This window comes from Brienomyrus brachyistius, chromosome 9 (genome assembly GCF_023856365.1).
Source record: "Brienomyrus brachyistius isolate T26 chromosome 9, BBRACH_0.4, whole genome shotgun sequence".
NCBI lineage: Eukaryota > Metazoa > Chordata > Actinopteri > Osteoglossiformes > Mormyridae > Brienomyrus > Brienomyrus brachyistius.
In genome coordinates this window covers 21,888,297-21,908,936 of record NC_064541.1, presented here as the reverse complement: position 1 = coordinate 21,908,936, position 20,640 = coordinate 21,888,297, and the positions used below count along the sequence as shown (strand labels likewise).

Here is a 20,640-nt window from a genome sequence, read left to right as displayed (position 1 = left end):
AACGTCGGCGGCAAGTCCTGCAAACGCAGCGTCGTCCAGTGACAGCCAATCAGCGCCTCGTATGCCATGCTTGAAGAGCTCGCCGATTGGCTGGTTTGAAAATCGCTGGAAGCACGCCGCAACACATTTAAATATTGGCCGCATATAACAAGGATTAAACTGACTTGGGAAGCGAAGATACTTAAATATATAAGGAGATTAGCACGTGTGCCGTCAAAAGGACATTTGTGCGTGAAGGTAAGCAAAAGTGAAAGATCTACGGAGGAAAGCGTGTCGGGGTAATATGTTTAAAATAATTAAATGGTTGTGGCTAGTTAATGCCTACGTTAGTTTAAATGATTGTGTTTGATCGTGGGATTGCTTGGTTAGATGATTAACTAAATTCGTAGTGTCTTAGCAAACTACGTGATCGCATTTATGATATCGCTTGGGAATAACAAAGCAACGACAATTTGTTTCTACCATGAACACGACCGTTTTCAGACTTGGAGTAACAGCATAAACGGAGAGCGTTTCCAGCTAGTTTTCGTTTTAAATGGTCGGGTAAGACACTGCTGTGCGTTGTACTTTATCCATAGCCATTGTCCACAAAACAGCTCGTTGGTTTTTGAAGATTTATCGGTGAAAACATGGGTGCCAGCAACAGTAAGACTACAGTGACCCCCTCAAAGCCGGAGCCCAGTGGGAGAGTGAGGAACGAGCGGGTCTGCCGCCTTTTCGACCCCCGATCTCCCACCACTGGCATCGACCGTACACCCATACAGGTGCGTGCGCGTCTTGGTAACCTGTATAACTGCCGTTTATGTGTTGAAGTTGATTCTGAAGAGTGTAACATCTGTCCGCCATAGGTGGGCGTTGCATCGCAAGGTCCCGTTGAGGTCGCGTGTGAGCGTCCAGCTCCCATGAGTGACCCCCGTTCACCCTCCCCAGGGATCTCCCGCACGCCGATGAAGGAGGTGGTGAGAGGTAGGGATGGCATTCTGATACTTTTACCATATGGAACTTTGCTGACTTGATGTTCTGCCTGGTTTTATGAGTATTTCTTGCATGTAGTAGCTTCTCTTAAACTGGTACTAACCTCTGATTTTCCTGTTTCCAGCCACAGTCCGCTCCTTTACTCGTCGCATTGGTATGCTCCTCCTTAATGATGGGGAGGAGGGAGTTAAACTTCCACCTTCCCACACCATTCCTAAACTCAAAGACCTCACTGGGGATGTGGAAGGGGAAATGGATTCCACTGAGCTCCTTCTTCCCCTTAACCCCTCCTTGGATCCCATTACATCTCCAAACTCAGATTCAGACATTGAGGTGGAAATGGGAATAGAGGCTAACCAGTTTCTGGAAAATGAGGTAGACGACTCCCCACCTCTAGATGTCAAGCTGAGCTCCAGCCTTCTCACTTGCCACGAAGGGGTGGTTTCATCACTGTCCCTTGCAGGTGATCTTCATCTGTCTTGTAATCCTCCCCTTGACCCTGACACCCTCAACGACCTTGTCGCTGAGGATGCTCAGTCAGTATTTCCTGAAGGTACCAGGCCTTCAAGCCCAGAACCTTCCATCCATTCTGCACCACTAGTTAACAGTGAGGCTGAAACTTCAACTTGCACAGCAGAATGCCAACCAGAGACCGAAGTGCCTTGTTGCCCATCCCCTGCCAGTCAGATCCAGCCCCCCCAGAACCAGCCTGCTTCTGGGGAAAACAGGATAAGACTGCCCACCTTTAATACCCAGAGTCCCAGTCAGGTGGTGTTTAAGCCCCAGTGGCTGGGGGTGGGGTTCGGTGTTGCTGGAGTAAGGGCCAGGGGGCTTCAAGGCCGAGGCAGGAGCGGTGCCTCCCCCCTCTCTCTCCGAAATGGACAGAACACCGGAAGCGAGAACAGAGGGCAGATGACCAAACAGAAGCAGAGGGGTTAGTGACTTCCTCAGTGTTTTCTGATCTTCTCCTTAATCTTGCGTGGGTGTAATCTTGTGTGTCCTCCGTGTCCAAAAACATGCTGTTTGGATGAGTGTCCATCTCTAGGTGCCCAGATTGTGCGAGCATGTGCCCTGTGCTTCCTCAGATGGATTCCAGGTTCATTATATGCCTGTACTGGATAAGCAGTGATGGGTGAGTGGGTACTGCCTGGCACTAGCATACTGTCATGTCTAATGGTTTACTGCCTCTCCATGCTCAGAGAGGTGTGGCAAGGTCTTGGGAGTTGAAGGCCGCTCCCCTCTACAGATCCTCAAGGAGAACAATCCCCCTCGTGACCATGCTTCTCAGGTACTCGGCACTGCCCAAGCTAAGGCCATTATGTCTGATGTGCATTTAAGGATGAATTATCAAATCAGGGTTATGTTCAGGCAGGTAAGGCATTGCTTTTTAGTAGGAAGATTACAGCTATATAAACGTTTTGTCCATAACAAATATGTCGTAAGTCGACTTTTTTTTTTTTTTTTTTTTTTTTTTTTTTTTTCTTCAATGATGGGCTGAGTCAAGTCTGTTGGCTGTTCATGTTTTTGCTTCCTCTGATTGGCCAGATGAAGGTGAAGATGACCACTCCTGACAGAGCAAGACGAATCCTGTCTGTGGACAAGGAGAACCAGTGATGGGCTCGCAGGCGTGGTCCGCACCCCCAGCCAAAACTGCTTGGAAACCGCTTTGTAGCGCAGGGCATTCACTTCTCCCATTGGCCAGCAGATGGCTTTGCTGGAATTCACACTAATCTGTTTTCCTATTGATCTTTTGTGAATATTGCTGTCTTGTCATTTTTATTTGTGTTGTTTTATATGTAAATAAAATGACTTTAAAAATTGGATGTTTTCATGCTTATTTAAGAATCACTATGAATGCTTGATGACAAACACAGTAAAATTCAGTTTAGAATTCTGTATTTATTAGAAAGGTATATAAATTACTACAAAGGCAAGAAAGACTGATTAGCTTATATATTAGGTAGGTGTAAGATCCTAGGAAGAGCTGAGGAACAGGGTGTACCGAAATTAGTGACTTTTAATGGGAAAGTGGGTTATTTTAAAGGGTTTCTTTGTTCTATAGAGAAAATGGGGTCAAATCTCTAAAGCAGAATTTGGGGGGGAGGGGTCCAGGTTTTTAGAACAGTGTACTGAGCATTTTTTAAATCCGTCAACCCGATCGCCTTCCTGGAGGAAGTCCTGTGTCACTGCCTCTTTTTGTTCACAAGGGTGAAGACTAGAAGTGCTGAAGTTGCACATTTGCTTTTTAAAATGGATTTAAAGTTAAGATTCACTGCATGGAAAATATGCACAATTGGGAAAATCTAAACAAATGAAAGAAGTTGGTTTTAATGTGCGACAGCTAGTTTCTGAGGCTATACTGCAGGTGTTGTTCTGTGAGACTGCCTGGAAGCATTGGGAACTCATGCCTGATTCCATTTCTCCCGGGTGTAAATTGGGAGAAAGGAGAGAAAAAGGTGTGAAGGAAAGAAAAAATATCTCCCTCTGGGTCTCCCAAAATGATAAAAGGATGAAATGCCCCCTTTCCCCCACTGTTTCCAAGTGGCTATACCCATTAGATCCATCTCTTTTAATATTCATTTGTATCACCCCCTTCTAGAACACTTTCCAGGACATTCCTGTTGCTCTCTGGAGGCCGAATTCAGTTCCAGACCTTCAGGAAACTATCCCAGGATCCTGTGCAGGCTGCCATTCCATCAGGTGTCACCCCAATGCAGCTCACCCTGTTGTCATGACCAGCCAGCACTCCTGTGGGACAAAGTCATGGTGACTGGCTATATTAAACAGCGCCCTCTGTCTGTTGTGTCCATCCAGGTTGCCCCCATCGAACTCACCGACTCTCTCGGCCTTCAGCGAGTCCCAGATGTTGCAGTTGAAGTCATCGTAGCCGGCCAGGATGAGGCGTCCGGACAGGGAGGGTGATATTGAGGTGACACCGCACATGATGCTGGGATCCTGGTAGGTGATAAGTTCCTGGTCGGCCCGTAGGTCGTACATCTTGCAGGTGGCATCATCGGAGCCTGTCAGTACAGCATCCCCGTTCGGGAAAAACTGAGGAAGCAAAGATGTGTGAGCCACTGATCATAAAGGAAGGGGATCAGAGTATGACCTTTACTCAGCCATATAAAGCAGTTATCTCAAACCGGTCCTTTGGGACCCCCAAACATTCCACGTTTTTGCTTCCCCCAGCTCCTGGTACTGGCAACTGTCTGGGAGGGAGCAAAAACCTGGACTATCTTGGTGTCCTCGAGGACCGGGTTGAGAAGCACTGATATAAAGGACCACCAATGGGCAGGCCTGCAAAACATGACCCAGTCCTGTCCATAAGCATCCCGGCATTGAGACCTCACCCCGATGGCATTGATGTCACTCTCGTGCCCTGAGAAGGTCTGTCTGCAGGCACCCTCCCGGATGTCCCACAGCTTGGCCGTGTAATCGCACGCTCCAGAGATGAATAGGTTGAAGTCTGGTGACACGGCCAGGGACATGCAGTCGCCCATGTGGCCGCTGAAAATGGTTTTCTGAGTGCCCGTCTCGATGTCCCATAGCACGCTGGTGAGAAGTGGAAAATTAAGGGGTGCACCGTGATGCAGGGGACTCGCACATGAGACAGGAGCAAAGCTCAGTGGGTTAGGATGCTGTGCCTTTGAATGGAAGGTTGCCAGTTCAAATCCCAAGCTTGGCAGAATAATGCCACTGTTGGGCCCTTCAGCAAGGCCCTTAACCCCCATTGCTCCAGGGACTGGTTGACCCCGCCTTCATAAAAATGTCTGCTACCTAAATGTCATAATATGTTTAGTCATGTGGTATTGTAGATGACTGTCTTTAATGAAGCATTTCAGGTTGAGTGCATTGCTCAGAGGTACTACAGTAAGATTCTTTGATGTTGTAGATCATCAGTCAGGCAGCATAGCAGTAGTACAATAATAATTAGTAATAGCAGGAGCTGAGAAGGAGCAAAAACATGGCCTGTCTAGGGGGTCTCCGGGGACCGGGTTGGGAAACAGTGGTCAAAGGAGATGCATGGGCGATGAGGCTAGTTACTGGGTGATGATAACTCCTTACCAAGTGCAGTCACCAGAGCTAGTTATGATCTCGCTGTCATTCAGGAATCGGCAGCAGGATAGGTACCCTAGAGAAGTGACAATATCGAGTGTTTTGATTGGCTGCTTTACAAGGCATTTCTGACCAATGAGCTTGCAGTTCTGGTGGGTGCAGGAAGTGCTTGTCTGGCTATTTTCAGGGTCATTCGTGAAAGACCCAGCACTTGAATTTCATCTGAGCTCAGGAAAAATGCTGGTTTCTCTCAAACATTGAAGCAGCTGAATTATGTTAGTGTGCGAAAATATGTACTGTTCATAAGAAGAGCATGATTGTACACATACATTTACCAGCTGTCCTTTTCAGGTAAAACACAATGCTTAGCCCCTTTGGACCTCATGCACTCACAGTAAACACTTAGGAACTACCATAAAAAGAAGATTAACCTTTCATTTATGTTTATAAATGTTCAAAGACTGTGTGCATTTACCGGTGTGTGCGGCCAGCTCACGCATGACCTTGACGTTGCCATCTTTGCCCTTGAGGTTGTAGATGGAGCACATGTTATCCAGGCCGCCGCACGCCACCATGTTTCCGGAAGGAGCATAAGCACATGTCATCACCCATGATGACTTGAGAGGGATGGCATGCACCTAGGAAGGGAGGGCAGAAAGAGGAACAAAGGCTTTGACTTCATTTCCTGTGCAGACAGGAAATATTCTTATTGTTTGGCTTCATTAAGAATACTCTAAGTAGCTAAGAACTACAGAAAAATATTGTTAAACATTTTTGATAAACTAATGTCTTTTTCCTTTGTATGGGGCTTTATTTAATAAGACAGCAACAGTATTTGGTTGACGTGACTGTCTGTACCTTGTTTGTGGTGTAGCTATCCCACACGATGAGTTTGCCGTCCTGGGACGCGCTGACGCACAGCCTAGAGCATGGAGACAGATGGCCATCAGTGTGGAGGAAAAACGAGGAATAAAAAGTCAAATGTTGCTTATTTCTTGTCAGCATGACATACTGAGTACAGTCAGCCTGGTCGCTGATGCCACTATTCTGTAGGTCTCTATCAGGGGGAGGGAAATGTCACTTGAGCCTGAGAACTGAATACGAAGAGTGGCTCAGTGGCCCACACTGGGTGAACAGTTATGGATGGAAGGATGGCTGGACAGGGTTCAGTAATCTAGAACAATGAGCTATTTACAACGCACTGTAAGATATCATTTTAGAGTAAATAAAACTGGCTTCTAATGATATGATGGCATTAAAATCCCTTGCCTGATGTCTTAATAATACACTATTTTACAGTATATAACATGCACAGTTTTCATAATTTGTAACATTGACTTTTATACTGTAACATTCTGGCTGTGATATTTATGAAATGTCCATAAAAGTCAGTGATCAGCACAGATTGCCAGTGTGTAGGGTGCAGTAATTAAAAATGACAGCTACTTGGAGTCAGTGGACCAGTGCACGGCATAGATCTTGGCCAGGTGACCCCGCAGAGTCTTCCTGGTCTTCATTTGAACACGGCCGACCACAGGCGTCGACGCCACCACCTCCCCCAGGGTGGAATCATGGACCGACTTGCGAGCAGCCTGCCCGGGGGGAAAGCAGACACTGTAGCTGAGCCAGACGGACACTCAGGGCCACGAAAACATTCAGCTGTATAATCATCCAGTGTCGGGTCACAAATTACAATATTAGTACAGGAAATACATTAGGGATCACAGATTGTTATTCTCTAGAAATAACTTTATGTTTTAAATAGTTAATCCAGCAAAAATGAATAGATGCTGGAAAGTGACTAAAGTTGCGCTGAGATACAGTGTATCAGATGTAGATTGCGAACACTGACGGTAATTTGCTCCTTGAGGCTATCCGCCTCTTTGCGCAGCTGATCCATTTCACCCATGGCAACTGGTGGAGGTGCTGTTACCGATGGCAACAGACAGGAAGTGACTTCAGGCTGACAGAAAAAATGCTGGGTAGAAAAAGATAAAAATAATAACTGGCCTTATGCTAGTTCCAGTGCTTTTCTCATTATTAATTGCATTATATGATCTAAATTTCTCAGCATTTTAAGTAATTTTATTCAAGGTTATCTTGTTTGCCCCTAATGACTTTCTAGCTAAGTTTTTGTTTGAGCAGGTATTTGCAATTCAAATGTCCCTCAACTGCTTTGCAAATGCACCTTCGCAAAGTTGCTGATGCTCAGAAACGCATGTGCACGCCCGTGCAGCAACACTGCGAGATGGTCACAAAACTTGCTATTTATCTCAACATACGCAACAGTGGTCCATACGTACGAATACATAGATATCTAATATACTCTTACCCAATTAAACCATAAACACAACAGTTAACCTGTTCATTTTACGCGTTGCTGAACTTTTGAGTATTTTTGCAATTTGTTTTATATTCCATTCATTTGTCATCTTAACAAATTTTAATTATCTCAGAACTAAAGTAATGAAAAAAACTGGTGCAATTTATGTACTAGATATTTTTTTTTATTAAATGTCCGATAAATCTAATTTATTGAATCAAGTTTAATACATATTTTCTCTCTCCTTATAAAAACAGCATCTGGAAACTCATGATGGTACAACTGCTCTTTTCTCAAACAAAAAAAGTCTGTTTAAAATGTTCTTTTTATCATTTACTGTGTCATCATACACGGACTATAAAATTGCCGCATCCAAGCAGTCAAATAGTTTCAAGCAAAAAGTATGATGTGAAGTTATCTGGACTCACCTCAAAATGCAGAAACGACGTACACTGTGCTGTTTAGATGTTTTGTATCACGCCTGTTTTATCTTGTTCTTCGTGGCACTCTCCTCTGCTCTCGTTCTATTGCTTTCTTTTCTGTTTGTCTGCGTCTATCAAATCTCATGACCAGCTGAATTTGACTAAAATTTGTTTGTGGAGAGCGACAAGAGAGTGACTGGGTGACTGAGTGGAAGGGAGAGATTCCACTTTTGACATATAAATATATACATTAAATATATATGGTCTATCACAACGAAAGAGATGTAAAAAGACGGCACAGGACTCAATAAGGTTACTGACTATTGCTTACTGCTTATAATGAGCAGGTACCCTAATAGGGTTCAATGTATGATGCTAGACGAAACCATTAACTGTGATGGAAGAAGAAAGCCCAAAAGCGATAGAGCGGCTCTTTCACCCTAGAGAGGGAACAGAGGGGCTTAAATCCCAGCAGAGCTTTTTAGCGAAGCCTGAATCAAATCTGCTATCATCGGCTTACTGACTGCTCTTTACATCTGGATAAGTGCTGGGACAGAGAGACAGAGCCTGGGTGTGGCTGGCCAACGCTGGAAATGTGGCTCTCGCCTTCCCTTGGTGTACAGGGTGCGATCATCTAGCTCTGACTCACTCTGTCACCCCTCCCATCGCTGCACCCTGGGTGATCGAGAGTCAGCTGTTTTGAGTGCAATAAGTCAAAATGGCTGCTTTGGTCTTTGCTCTATTCACAACTGAATGCTGTGTTCATTATTTGCTAGATTTAAGCATAGTGCCCAGTGAAGCAGGTCAATTTATATTCAGCATACTGAAGTAAAGGCTGTAAATGGAAACACTTTAATTAAACCTACAGGGCTCTCAAATACCAGTTCTCTAAGTAGGATTGTCTGCAACTATCATCTTTGTGGATACTTATGATAATTCAGATGTCCAGGCTTCTGTTTAAATGACAAGGATATTGTATTTCTGAAATGGTGTGTAAGTGATTATGCTAATGTCCTGCTTCTACTGAAACACTCCCAAAAATGCGGGGTATAAGTGCGGTTTAGTTAACGAGAACTCTCCTGCCACGCCGTGAAAATACATCAGGCAACAATGACGATCTCGATCTGGAACTTTAATCGCTTGATCCCCCTCTTTGATTAAACAGCGGCCAATGCACCTGTCAATCGTGTAATGGCCCCTGTCTCGATGGTGAGGCTACTGTCTGTAACTGTCTGTAGTAGGGAAATCTTGGGCTTCCTTGGCAAAATTCACCCTGAGGCCCCACCTCCAAACTGCGGTGGTGTTTCGGGGCCCCCAGTATCCCCAGGTTTATCCCCAGGTTATCCCCATTCCCAGTGCTCCCGGGGTGCGTTTCCCAAAAGCAAGCTTACATTGTTAGAATCATGTAATTGAATGGATCCAACTGTGAAAGTTGGTAATGGGAGCATTGAGGAAGAGTACCGCTGGCTGTCTGTTACCATGGAGACTGGCGTGGCCCAGCCGCTGTGTTGCCACATTGTGATACTTGGCTGGTTGCCTCGAAATAGGGGCACCAGCCACGTCTCACGTCTGTTCGCGTCTGAAAGCTTAATGCTCAGATTTCAAATCCATAGTTTGAAGATTTCAAACATTTATACACTATAAGAATCACTTCAGCATTTTGCAGTACTAATAATTTCTAATGCTCTATGCATAGTTGATTTATTAGTAGTTTCAGTAGTTATGGCAGTACTATTGGTAATACTAAAAGTTGGAGTTGCTGGACTATTACGAATAATAAAAATACCTCATCTAATGTGAAATATACTATGTTGATATTGTTGCTGGTGCAGTATTTGATTGTCATTTTTTACATGGTGAAAATGGCTTCTAGGATGAGCACAGACCCGACGGTCGCGAGGTGTAGTGATGCGACTCTGCTGATCTACTGTTGAGGACGATGACAGACACACAGTAACCATGTGATCACTCACTCACCTTATCACCCACAATGCAGTTTCCTCTTTATAAGCCGCCCCGCTGATGAGGACCCTCTCCTATCATCCCACACTCCTTCTGTCTTTCATTTACTTTTTCCTCCCACACGTCAACAGAAATGTTGCTCTGATTTTCCCTCCTTCTCCGTCACTCCTGAGAGAAGCAAATGAGGATCGGAGGATATGAAGGGAGATCAGGGATGAAAGGATAAGCCCAGGAATGGACAGAGTGATGGGGATGAGGGCGAATGGAGAGTCGCTCAAGGAAAACCAATGGGAGAGCAGAGGCAGCCTGGGCAAAACACAAAAGTGGGTGCGGTGTGCAGTGATGGAGGATGGTTGGAGGGAAGCAAGTTAAGATGAAAGCGGGGGCTTGGATATTGAGGGAAGGACAGAGTGCTGTTACGTAATGTGGATGGGGCTGCACTTCATTCATGGGCGAGGGGAAAACGCCGTACTGCTCAACCACACAAGGAGCACCAAAGGGCAGACAGTGCAAGGAGGTCTGACCTCCCCTTAAAGCTCTTTGAATTGTATTAATTTCTTGTATGTATTATATGTGGAATAATGTTGAGGGGAACGTCTGGTTAAGGCCCAGAAACAAAGCAATGACTGACAGGAGGGCCAGAGCTTTAAGACTTTGGCAAAATGATTTAGAGTGGGCAGAAAGTGAAAGAGAGGGAGAAAGAGGGCAGAGCCCTCACCTACTGCCCACCCGGAGGACAGCAGAGCCATCCCTCACCTCCTGCCCACCCTGAGGACGGCAGAGCCATCCCACATCTCCTGCCCACCCGGAGGACGGCAGAGCCATCCCTCACCTCCTGCCCACAAGGAGGACGGCAGAGCCATCCCTCACCTCCTGCCCACCCGGAGGACGGCAGAGCCATCCCTCACCTCCTGCCCACCCGGAGGACGGCAGAGCCATCCCTCACCTCCTGCCCACAAGGAGGATGGCAGAGCCATCCCTCACCTCCTGCCCACCCGGAGGACGGCAGAGCCATCCCTCACCTCCTGCCCACCCGGAGGACGGCAGAGCCATCCCTCACCTCCTGCCCACAAGGAGGATGGCAGAGCCATCTCTCACCTGCCTACACGCATGGAGGAGGACGGTAGAATCATCCCTCACTTCCTGCCCACCCGGAGGACAGCAGAGCCATCCCTCACCTCCTGCCCACCCGGAGGACGGCAGAGCCATCCCTCACCTCCTGCCCACAAGGAGGACGGCAGAGCCATCCCTCACCTCCTGCCCACCCGGAGGACGGCAGAGCCATCCCTCACCTCCTGCCCACCCGGAGGACGGCAGAGCCATCCCTCACCTCCTGCCCACAAGGAGGATGGCAGAGCCATCCCTCACCTCCTGCCCACCCGGAGGACGGCAGAGCCATCCCTCACCTCCTGCCCACCCGGAGGACGGCAGAGCCATCCCTCACCTCCTGCCCACAAGGAGGATGGCAGAGCCATCTCTCACCTGCCTACACGCATGGAGGAGGACGGTAGAATCATCCCTCACTTCCTGCCCACCCGGAGGACAGCAGAGCCATCCCTCACCTCCTGCCCACCCGGAGGACGGCAGAGCCATTCCTCACCTGCTGCCTACATGGAGGATGTCATGGATGGGGATGCAAATCTGGGCTCCAACTGCCAGAGGATTGGTGTATTCAGTGGTTGGTGCAGGAGGTCAGCATCTCCTCCAGTGTGACTGCTCTCCAAAATTGCCACCTAGAGTACAGGATCGACCCAGCAGGCTGCAGTGCTTTCTTTATTATTCTCTGTACATATGGTGTCTTGAGTCTGTCATACTCTCACACAAGTGAGAATTTCGCTGTACTTGGTGCATGTGGCAGTGACAGCTCCTTTGAATGGTTTGAATCCTTGAACATTCTGAAAATGAAACCAACAGAAGGACCTCGAGTGTGACGAGAGCTGAGCTATAGAGCAGTACAGAACATGACATGCTCAGCAACTCTCAAAAGACTTGTCCCTGACTGTTAATATGGCCCGCTGTGCATCAGGTCATGGAGAAAGAAGTAGGGTGAAAGAGCAAGTGAATGTAACGGAGCAGCAAAGGAGATCGGGATCAGGGAAGGTCGTGATCTGATCTCCTGTATTGATGGGAGCTCCTCTTATTGGCATCACGCATTAGATAAGCTTCAGGGCAGCCATGTTATTCTGAGCTAAGACTGAAAAAAGAGCACAAACTGAAGTGAGCTATCAGATCTGCACAGACACCGACCTGCAGTGTGATTTTGTTCCCCAAGATGGATACTAATCCTTGCTCTTCCTCTAGCTTTCCTATACTATGAGCCCTATGTGTGGTGCTTTACTGGCACAGTACCTTGTATATAAATGATCTGATCATTTCTCATTTTAGTTCCTGGAGAAAGAAAAGAGGTAAATTGTTGGCACAGAAATATATTCAAAATTGAAAGCAACTGTTTGCACTTTATATACACATTGTATTGCACTGGAAGAAATTAACATCCATTTCATTGCACAAGCGTTATCCCCCTGAACTCATTCCATTGCTAAACATGGATTATGGTAAAGAGAGGAACTGAGAGGGTTATCATACTATACAAACAGGGATCTCCTGCAAATGGTCTGGTAATACATGAAGAACGATGAGATTGATGGAAGGGCGTGGGTTAATTAGAAAGGGTTAAATGTGACATGGATCAGGTTGCGATGGGGGAGGAGTGTTGTATGTCAGTGATTGAATGATTACTCCTGGATTACAATTCCATATTCTAAATGGAGATTTTAATCTTCATAAACAAATTCACTCGTTTGTGAGGGATTAACCATAATCCCTCTCTCCCTTTATATTCCTCTATCCCTCTCTCTCTCTCGAAGCATCAGTGTTAAGACGCGGGTGAGCTTGACCCCACAGTTAACCCCACCCCACCCCCCCCCACCCCCCCACACACATACACACTGTAACATGGATGTGGTGAAGGAAAGGACTATCACGATTGGTTAATGAAGGTTAACCTCCTGACTCCAAGGCAATGGGTCATTGTCAGGCACAGGTTAAACCACAGAACCCAGGTTTTTGTGGACACTGAGGGGATGGAGGGCAGGATCAGGGATGATGGGGTGTGTCACATGGGCAAGTGAAACCACTATACAAATCTGCAATGTGCAGGAAGTCAGCCAAACACAGACGCCAAAACAGGAAACAAGGCAAGCTGTGATCCAGTCCTAAGTGCTGGCTCTTTGGCGCCACTCCTGCTGCCAGGTCACAGTTCGTCTCGCGCCACTATCACTCTGTCCTTGGATTTAATCTTTTCCCTGGAGCCCTGCCTCTGTGCCAAGCGCCGGGTGCCGTGGGCCTCATCTTCATCCTCATCGTCGGCCTTCTTCACATTCTGTCCTTCTGCTGCCCACAGAGCTTCAGCCTCCTCCCGCTCCTAAGGGAAAACTAACCAGTTAACGAGGCACGAGGCCGACCCAAACCCAAACTGAACCAACAACCAACTGGTTAGCGAGGTTCGAGGCCGACCCAATCCAAACCAACTACGTACAGCTTGTGTGACAAACACAACACCATACTGAACCATAAACCTACCACATATAATTTTGGAAAACATTATGGATTGATACAGGCTGATATTACAAAGTGCTATAAACACCTCAGCCCAACTGATGAATTTCTTCTGTTTTATCAGGCATTAATATACGTTCTCCCACTATTCCTGGATAGGTTTAATTATTCTGATTGGTATCATCTCTTGCTCTTTATAGAGTGACTGCGAGTGCTTGTTACACTTCCAATCACACTGTACGTCTTTTTTTGTACCCTTTTGCGAACCTCATGGTCCATCTCACCATGTCTCTGTGGAGCTTCTCCTTAGTGAACCAGAGAGCCACTGAGCATCTCCGTCCGGCAGTCACAGCGGTAACCCCATGGGGGTTTACGGGTCCCGAGGAAAACCCCACGAGGCGTCCACAAGCGGGCCTCACTGTAGCCTGCAGGGGAGCAAAGAGGAATGACACTGTGATGTGAAAAGGAGCCGAAATGCCAGACCATCTCACGTGTTCGTATGACATCAGGGCATTCCGCTCCTTACTGATACAGTCTTAGCATCTCTGGCTGTGAAGAAGAGATCTCCACCCTCAAAGTCATCGTTCAAATACAGCAAGGCACTGTAAAGACAAAGAACTGGTGAATAACAGACCATAAAAGCCCTTCACTGGCAAGTGTGATAATGAACAAGATCCTGAATAAGCAAAGCAAATCATGACGATAGCTACTATGCAAACAGTGCTGATGATTCACACTCTGTACTTCCAAAGCATTTTTGTTGCTCCCCATGGAATAAGATCTAAATGGTGTTTGTGACAGATTGCCGAAAATGTCTTTATATCGGCATATTTCTGTACCCGCTGCAGCCCAGCCAGCAGCCCCCAAACCTGAGGTCCCTGTGGGTGTAGGCAGGCGGCTCCCTCCAGCACCGCCATGTTTCGGCCTCCAGCAGACAGTTGTCCACGTGAACTGGATGGGAGAGGTCCTGCCTTCCTTCTTGCTGACCTGCATGGACATACCAACACGCATGCAATAACAGAGCTGAGCCACCAGGGGGCTCACAGAAAGGTGAACCAGTCTGGCTAAGAGATAGATAGATAGATAGATAGATAGATAGATAGATAGATAGATAGACAGATAGACAGATAGATAGATAGATAGATAGATAGATAGATAGAGTACCTGTAATGGCAGTGCGGCAGACCAGGTGGGTGAAGGAGAAGTAGAGGGTGGAGGGGCTCCTGAAGTAGGAGTGCAGAAGGGTACGCACCCTCTCCCCGATCTCATGGAGCAACTTAACATCTGTCTGGTTTAGGAGGCCATCTTGTGCCGTCTTGGGGGACAGGATAACAGGCACGGTCACGTGGCGTCCGGCTGGTGAGAGTGACACCCTGCGTGTGGAGGGCCACTTACCTTTAAAGCCCTGAGGACGGTGAGACCCGCAAACTTCTCATGTGGCGTATGGGGGGACCTCCGGCCCCGATAGCCGTCTCCTGCTGCGGCAGCGGCCTGTCAGGCCAGAGAGGGAGAGAGCAGCTCACACCTGTGTGCCGGTTAACAGGCACCGGGCTCAAAATTCTCTCCCCCCGTTTCCGGGGCTTACGGTGGCAAGCTGCAGCAGGATCTGACATTCTTTTGCCGACAGGACTCCATCCAGCACAACGCGATTGGTCCCGTTCAGGGCCTCGCTGTCCATGACAATATCCACCCCAACAAGAGGAACGTGACCCCCTAGTGGCCAGATTAAAGAAATGGTTATCAAAGCTCTTGCGCAGTGTTAATTCCAGCGGAAGAAGGGAGAGGATTTTTACCTGCATAGAAACCGCTGTCATCCATCTCTTCCTCCCTTTGTCCTTCCTTTTCTCTCTCCTGCAATTTCTCCCTCTCTGCTCTGGGAAGCAAGAACGTTAGACATCAGCATGAAAAACTACATCCTGACTTTCTTAAAACTAACTGTCCTATAGTACGTATCCTTTAAAACCAACCACTAGATTCCCAAGCTGTGAACATATACACAGGCCAATGACTCACCTCCAAGTCTCTCTCAAGGACTCGGGAACAACGTCTTCTGGTGTCCATAAGTCCTGGGGTAGGAAATCACAAATAAACAATTCTGACTGGAATCCCATCACTAAATGTATGACATGTAACTTCATCCACTGCACTGTGTAACTGGCTGCAGCCACTACAAAAACAGTAGCCATACTGGGTCCATGAAACTGAAATCCAGGTTTTCAGCTCCAAAAAACAGCAACTTCTTCTCTAGTAATGATCTCTTAACATAGCCGGAAATTTCCTGGGAAAGAAAAGAACACCAGGTAACAAAAACATTACAACCAGATGAGGCAGAAGAGCATCAAAGCAAAGGTGAGCACAGCATTCACACCAGACTATGAGAAAACAGATTATATTCCCACATCACCAACAACCAACCTCTGAGGGCTGTGCCTCTTGGGACTCAGTGTCACCCCCTAGTGTGTCAAAGTAGAGCTGCAAATTGGAGAGAGAATCTGAATCGGATGGATAGAAGAGGAGGAGAGAGCGAATGGTCTGCACTGCCCCCTTCAGGTCTCCCGCTGTCAGGGCAGCAATCAAAAGGGAAAAGTTAGGATGGACAAAAATGTAAAAAATGTAACTAGTACTGTGTATTTTTAAAATTTGTTTGCACCAAATTTATTTGTGCACTAGTTTCTTGCTGCTGTATGTATCCAAATTTCCCCCGGCATCAATAAAGTCAATCTTAATCTTAATAAGATCGAACTTACAATGTAAGCACACCATTTCTTCTTTATAACTGCTAAACAGGGCTGTATTTAAAACGTCCACTTCACTCACTCACCCACTTACTGTCACTCACTCACTGTCACTCACTCACCCATTTACTCAGTCACTTACTGTCACTCAGTCACTCACTCAGTCACTTTGTCACTCAGTCACTTACTCACTGTCACTCAGTCACTCACTGTCACTCAGTCACTCACTCAGTCACTTACTCACTGTCACTCACTGACTCAGTCACTCACTGTCACTCAGTCACTTACTGTCACTCACTCAGTCACTTACTGTCACTCAGTCACTTACTGTCACTCAGTCAGTCACTGTCACTCAGTCACTTACTCAGTCACTTACTGTCACTCAGTCAGTCACTTACTGTCACTTAGTCAGTCACTTACAGTCACTCAGTCAGTCACTTAGTCGTTCACTGTCACTCAGTCACTTACTGTCACTCAGTCACTCAGTCAGTCAGTCACTTACTATATAGTGTTCGCTATATAGAACAATTACTTGGGGATAAGGGCAGGCAGAGGTTCATGCATTTTGGACAGTCGGCGGATGTTACGCTGCTGTATAATTATACGCCAAATATTTGTAATTTTTATCCCTGCTGCATAAACAGATGCCAGAACATCTCCTCTAAGATTAAAGTGTAACGTTGAAAAATTTACTTTTTTCCTTATTATATATTTTGTGCTAATGTTTGTACTTGTTTATTATTGTGATAAAAAAACATGCCAGAACATGGGCACCAATGTTGCTATTTCTGGATAAATACATGTAGTAATTGACATATCTTCACAACATTTAAATAAAAATTAAAGACCTTTACAATACAAATTTGTCTACATGTAGCTTTATTTACAACATACTCCACTGTACTGTATTCACCTACGCAAGTAAGATGGGGACTGCAGCTGTAACTAGTTTTAAACTAGATTAGTTTTATACTAATCTTCAATATACTGCATTAATTTTGTGCTAACATTACCCATGTAAAGCATCTAAATACATTAAAATAACAATTTGTTTTAAAGCAGAGGTAGCCCTGCCACTGTTGTTATAGCTGATCTGCAAGTATGTTATAACTGAGCTACTTAAAATTGTTAACATTTACAGTTCAGACTGAACACGTTTCTTTAATATGGTTCCAACATTTATGTGACAGACTGCAGTGTATGATGGTCTAAATTAACCAATGTAGGGTCCAGCTTCTATACACTCCATTTTGGTGTGCTTCACACTGGTTTGTAATGCACTATATAGCGGATTACCTTCATAGTTCAGAATTCAGACAGCATTAAAGTATAGCTGACTCACTATATAGTAGACGAGTGGACATTTCGAACATAACCCAGGAAAGCAATGAGTCGCTCTGACCTTTGAATTGGGCGATATGTAAGTGCTCCAGTATCGTCGGAAGGAGGTCCTCGTGAGGAGAGATCCTTCCGGGTCGTGTTGACACGACGGACACACACGACTGCTGACAGGCCAGCAAGGAAAGGGAGAGAGCTGCATAGGAAGTTGTATGTGTGATTAGTGACTTTAGTGACATCATTACAATATAAGGTTTAAGGAGAAAAATATGGTTATAAACAAACAGCACTATTGCAGGCACATCTTCAATGACATGGAAATAACAGGCATAGTTAAGAGCGCCCTCTACCTGCAGCCCTCTCAAACATGCCTTCCGAGGCTTCCGGCTCTCTTTCAGGGAAACGCTGCCCCTCCACGACGCACTGCACCCGGCACTCCTCTGTCTGCTTCAGCGTCTCCTTCAGGCACTCCCTCCATTCCTCCACTGCACGGGGCCATTCAGAGGAGGACTCCGAAAGCACTGCCGAGTCATACAGTGACTGAGCGAGGCAGCCGGTAAGGGAGAGAGCTTTGTGTCATAATCCAGCTGTATAATACAATAATCTGTTGGTGTTTTTAAATAAAACTACCATCTTCGCAATGTACAGCACTTTAAGAATGATTATTTCAGGTAATTGGGTTATTAAGGTTAAGTGGTTGCTATCTGCCCCCTGGTGGAACATGATTTAATTACATTTACCAGCAATATAAATTAGTTTTTATCCAATTACGCCTGCTGTAATCGTGTGATAGCGGCTGATAGCTCATGCATTAGCAATTAATTTCTTATTGAGTGAAAATCTTAGATAGTCTACACTCCATACTAGCAGAGCTAATGAGTGCAGGGTTTCACTGAGTGTGCATGTAAAAAAAGGAAATGCAGAGAATCTCTACGTCATTCTGTGTCCCACAGAGTATCACTCCAGTGCCCCCCCCAGCCCCCGCCTCACCCAGTGCTTCTTCTTCTCTCTCTCCCTGTCCTGAAAGGCCTCCTCCGTCACTCCTTTCATTCGCCTGTACTTCTCCAAGTTGTTCCTCATCTCAAGGTGGTTTGGGTTGGCCACAAAGAAAGTGTGAGCCGCAGATACGGCCCTGTGCACCCTCCCCAGCTGGGGGCGTAACACACAACTGATTTTACAGAAATATAGTCAATCAAGAGTGCAGAGTTCATCACATACACTGCTGGGCTTAATTGCCGTACAATAATGGTATTTAATGTCTTTTCAGCAATATGTGCAAATGATACAAATGGCTACCTGTACATGTAATGACTTCTTATCGAGCTGCATTATCTAATTGGCTGACAGGCCCATAGGTTTGTACAGATTTTCTTACAATGTATTTATTCTTCTGCGAAGGGTGGTAGACCAGTGTTTTCAGTGAAAAAAGGGAAATTAGCAGCTGTGTGTCCCCATAACCTGGTTGAGTAATTCAATTTGAGTAGATGGGTGTGGAGAGGTAACAGGCTCCACTGGGTGGAGGGGGTTGTGCTGAAGGGCAGAAGATACACTGCATACATATGCAGGCCTGAACTGGTGGCTACCTTGTAGTACGTGACCTGCAGGAAGTTATAGGGGTTGCGGATGCCAAACTCATACAGGATGTCCTCAGAGACCGGGAGCAGGGCTGCTGGGCTGATTGCTTGAGTGAGACAGTGCTGGACACACTCAGCCCTCCGCTGGACCCAATCCAGAGCCCATAAGTCCCACAAACTGCCCTTCTCAGCATCTGAAGTGGTATATGTAAGAAATAAATGATCTAAGTGCTACATTAGTCACAAATCCAAAATTCATTACAAAGCTGCAGCTCTCCTCATCTTATTATAACATTAAAACATTAAAAAGTGAGTTAAGTTGTATCATGCATGCGTTGTGTTGTGTATAAATATCCATGTAAGTTATCCGTGAACCATACGAGTGCTGTAACAGCAGGTAAATGAAAACGATTTTCTGCAACCTGAATTTACAGGCATACACATGCACACAAACATCAAATACCCAGTTTAGGCAGCCGGTCGTGTCCAGCTGTGACACAGCTGTCGTGACATTTTCGACGTGTCTGGAAAAGTGACTCCCGGGATGCGATCGACTTCTCTATCAGCTCCGCCGCTTTCTCCCACTCTTTCCTGAAATAAGCCCGGACCCCCGTATAATACAGGGCATCATAAGGGTCTATAGGGCCACTCGTTGATGCAGTTTCCGTTGAGAAAAACGGTAACGAAACATGAGCGAAAACAAGCGCCACGTATACAACTGCAGTTTTTGAGTGGAGCGCCATAATACGTCCGAGAAAAGAAGGAGAGAGAAGGAGAGGGGAGTGGAAGAGGAGGAGGTCTAAGAGGAAGGCGTAAGGAGGAATGTGCGGTGAAATGCATGGGGGTTCAACAATATTCGCGAATAGTGGGAGGGTCAGAGTTAAAGGGATGGGGGGAGGTAGCGAACAAATCACGCTAACCCTGTGTAAGGCTGAGGCGTCAGCACGCAACGGGAAACCATAGGCAGCCGACAAAAGACAGTATATCTCGGTTTTGGCTGCGACGCAAAATGCACATGACACATTTGAATTCTACCAGCTCACATAAAAGTCATTCTCCATGGCGTACGTGCAGTGAAAGAGCAGTCAATGCGTACAAATAGTGCAATCTGACTGCCAAAGTCAAATAGCTGGTTATATTGCGGTGCTCCCGTGGTTTGGGAACATGTGTGCACCCGCTTTACAGACATGACAAGGAAAGAATTCTGAAAGTACAGGCAAGCGTTCGGTGGTTTTAAACTGTGGAAGATAATAGTAAGCGCGGGAAACACATTTAAAGAATAAGACAGAATGCAAAATACCACTTTGTAGTTACTATGTTACCATTTTCAATACCTCAGCGAACAGTATGCTGTCAGGGTTATAGCTGTGCAACTTGCATCCTTTTGTTCTGTTTGTGGATTTTGTGGATGTTCTCCCTGTTTATATATGATGTTCCTTTACCCTCTTACAATCCGTTGGCTTTTAGTTACTGTGATTTTGTGTGTGTGTGTGTGTGTGTGTATATGTGTGTGTGGTGGGGGAGGGGGGGTGTTGGGGGTTATGTGTATATTACATTGCGGGGCCCAAATGTCTCCAGAATGTGATAAAATTAGCCTGTGATTTTGATGTTGTGAGGTTGTCGCCACCTTTTCAGTCTCCACAAGCGGAAACTCAGGTTTAGAAAAACCTATGACTGCAATCAAAAAACTAAAAATG

General features: G+C 46.1%; 3 protein-coding genes and 1 long non-coding RNA gene across 6 annotated transcripts; 2 read left to right on the top strand and 2 right to left on the bottom strand.

Annotated features, from left to right (window-relative positions):
- The first annotated feature begins 106 nt into the window (after positions 1-106).
- cdca3 (cell division cycle associated 3) lies at positions 107-2,796 on the top strand. Its single transcript, XM_049025019.1, has 6 exons — positions 107-237; positions 579-764; positions 849-966; positions 1,100-1,909; positions 2,175-2,263; positions 2,521-2,796. Exons 2-6 carry the CDS (start codon positions 630-632, stop codon positions 2,587-2,589), a joined length of 1,221 nt encoding a protein of 406 aa, XP_048880976.1. The 5' UTR covers positions 107-237; positions 579-629; the 3' UTR covers positions 2,590-2,796.
- Positions 2,797-2,890: 94 nt separating this feature from the next.
- Positions 2,891-12,660, bottom strand: gnb3a (guanine nucleotide binding protein (G protein), beta polypeptide 3a). Of its 3 annotated transcripts, XM_049025020.1 has the most exons (13): positions 11,986-12,660; positions 11,581-11,633; positions 11,339-11,471; positions 9,754-9,906; positions 7,783-7,937; positions 6,884-7,009; positions 6,478-6,623; positions 5,890-5,953; positions 5,507-5,669; positions 5,041-5,107; positions 4,326-4,527; positions 3,810-4,026; positions 2,891-3,723 (listed from the first exon to the last, which is right to left on the bottom strand). In XM_049025020.1, the coding sequence occupies exons 6-13, from the start codon at positions 6,938-6,940 to the stop codon at positions 3,617-3,619; spliced, it is 1,023 nt and encodes a 340-aa protein (XP_048880977.1). In that variant the 5' UTR covers positions 6,941-7,009; positions 7,783-7,937; positions 9,754-9,906; positions 11,339-11,471; positions 11,581-11,633; positions 11,986-12,660; the 3' UTR covers positions 2,891-3,616. The 3 variants fall into 3 exon arrangements, with proteins under 3 accessions (XP_048880977.1, XP_048880978.1, XP_048880979.1); XM_049025021.1 differs by lacking the exon at positions 11,581-11,633 and having other exon boundaries at positions 11,986-11,997; XM_049025022.1 differs by lacking the exons at positions 11,339-11,471; positions 11,581-11,633; positions 11,986-12,660 and having other exon boundaries at positions 9,754-10,484.
- p3h3 (prolyl 3-hydroxylase 3) lies at positions 12,658-19,778 on the bottom strand. The gene is made up of 16 exons (XM_049025014.1): positions 19,407-19,778; positions 18,953-19,137; positions 18,360-18,518; positions 17,720-17,909; positions 17,434-17,565; positions 15,712-15,854; positions 15,485-15,574; positions 15,310-15,362; positions 15,090-15,169; positions 14,882-15,009; positions 14,692-14,787; positions 14,461-14,611; positions 14,166-14,283; positions 13,823-13,898; positions 13,581-13,721; positions 12,658-13,162 (listed from the first exon to the last, which is right to left on the bottom strand). Exons 1-16 carry the CDS (start codon positions 19,684-19,686, stop codon positions 12,992-12,994), a joined length of 2,193 nt encoding a protein of 730 aa, XP_048880971.1. The 5' UTR covers positions 19,687-19,778; the 3' UTR covers positions 12,658-12,991.
- LOC125748629 (uncharacterized) lies at positions 17,789-19,600 on the top strand. The gene is made up of 2 exons (XR_007399635.1): positions 17,789-17,925; positions 18,397-19,600. It is a non-coding gene; the product is annotated as an uncharacterized LOC125748629 (long non-coding RNA).
- Positions 19,779-20,640: the final 862 nt, after the last annotated feature.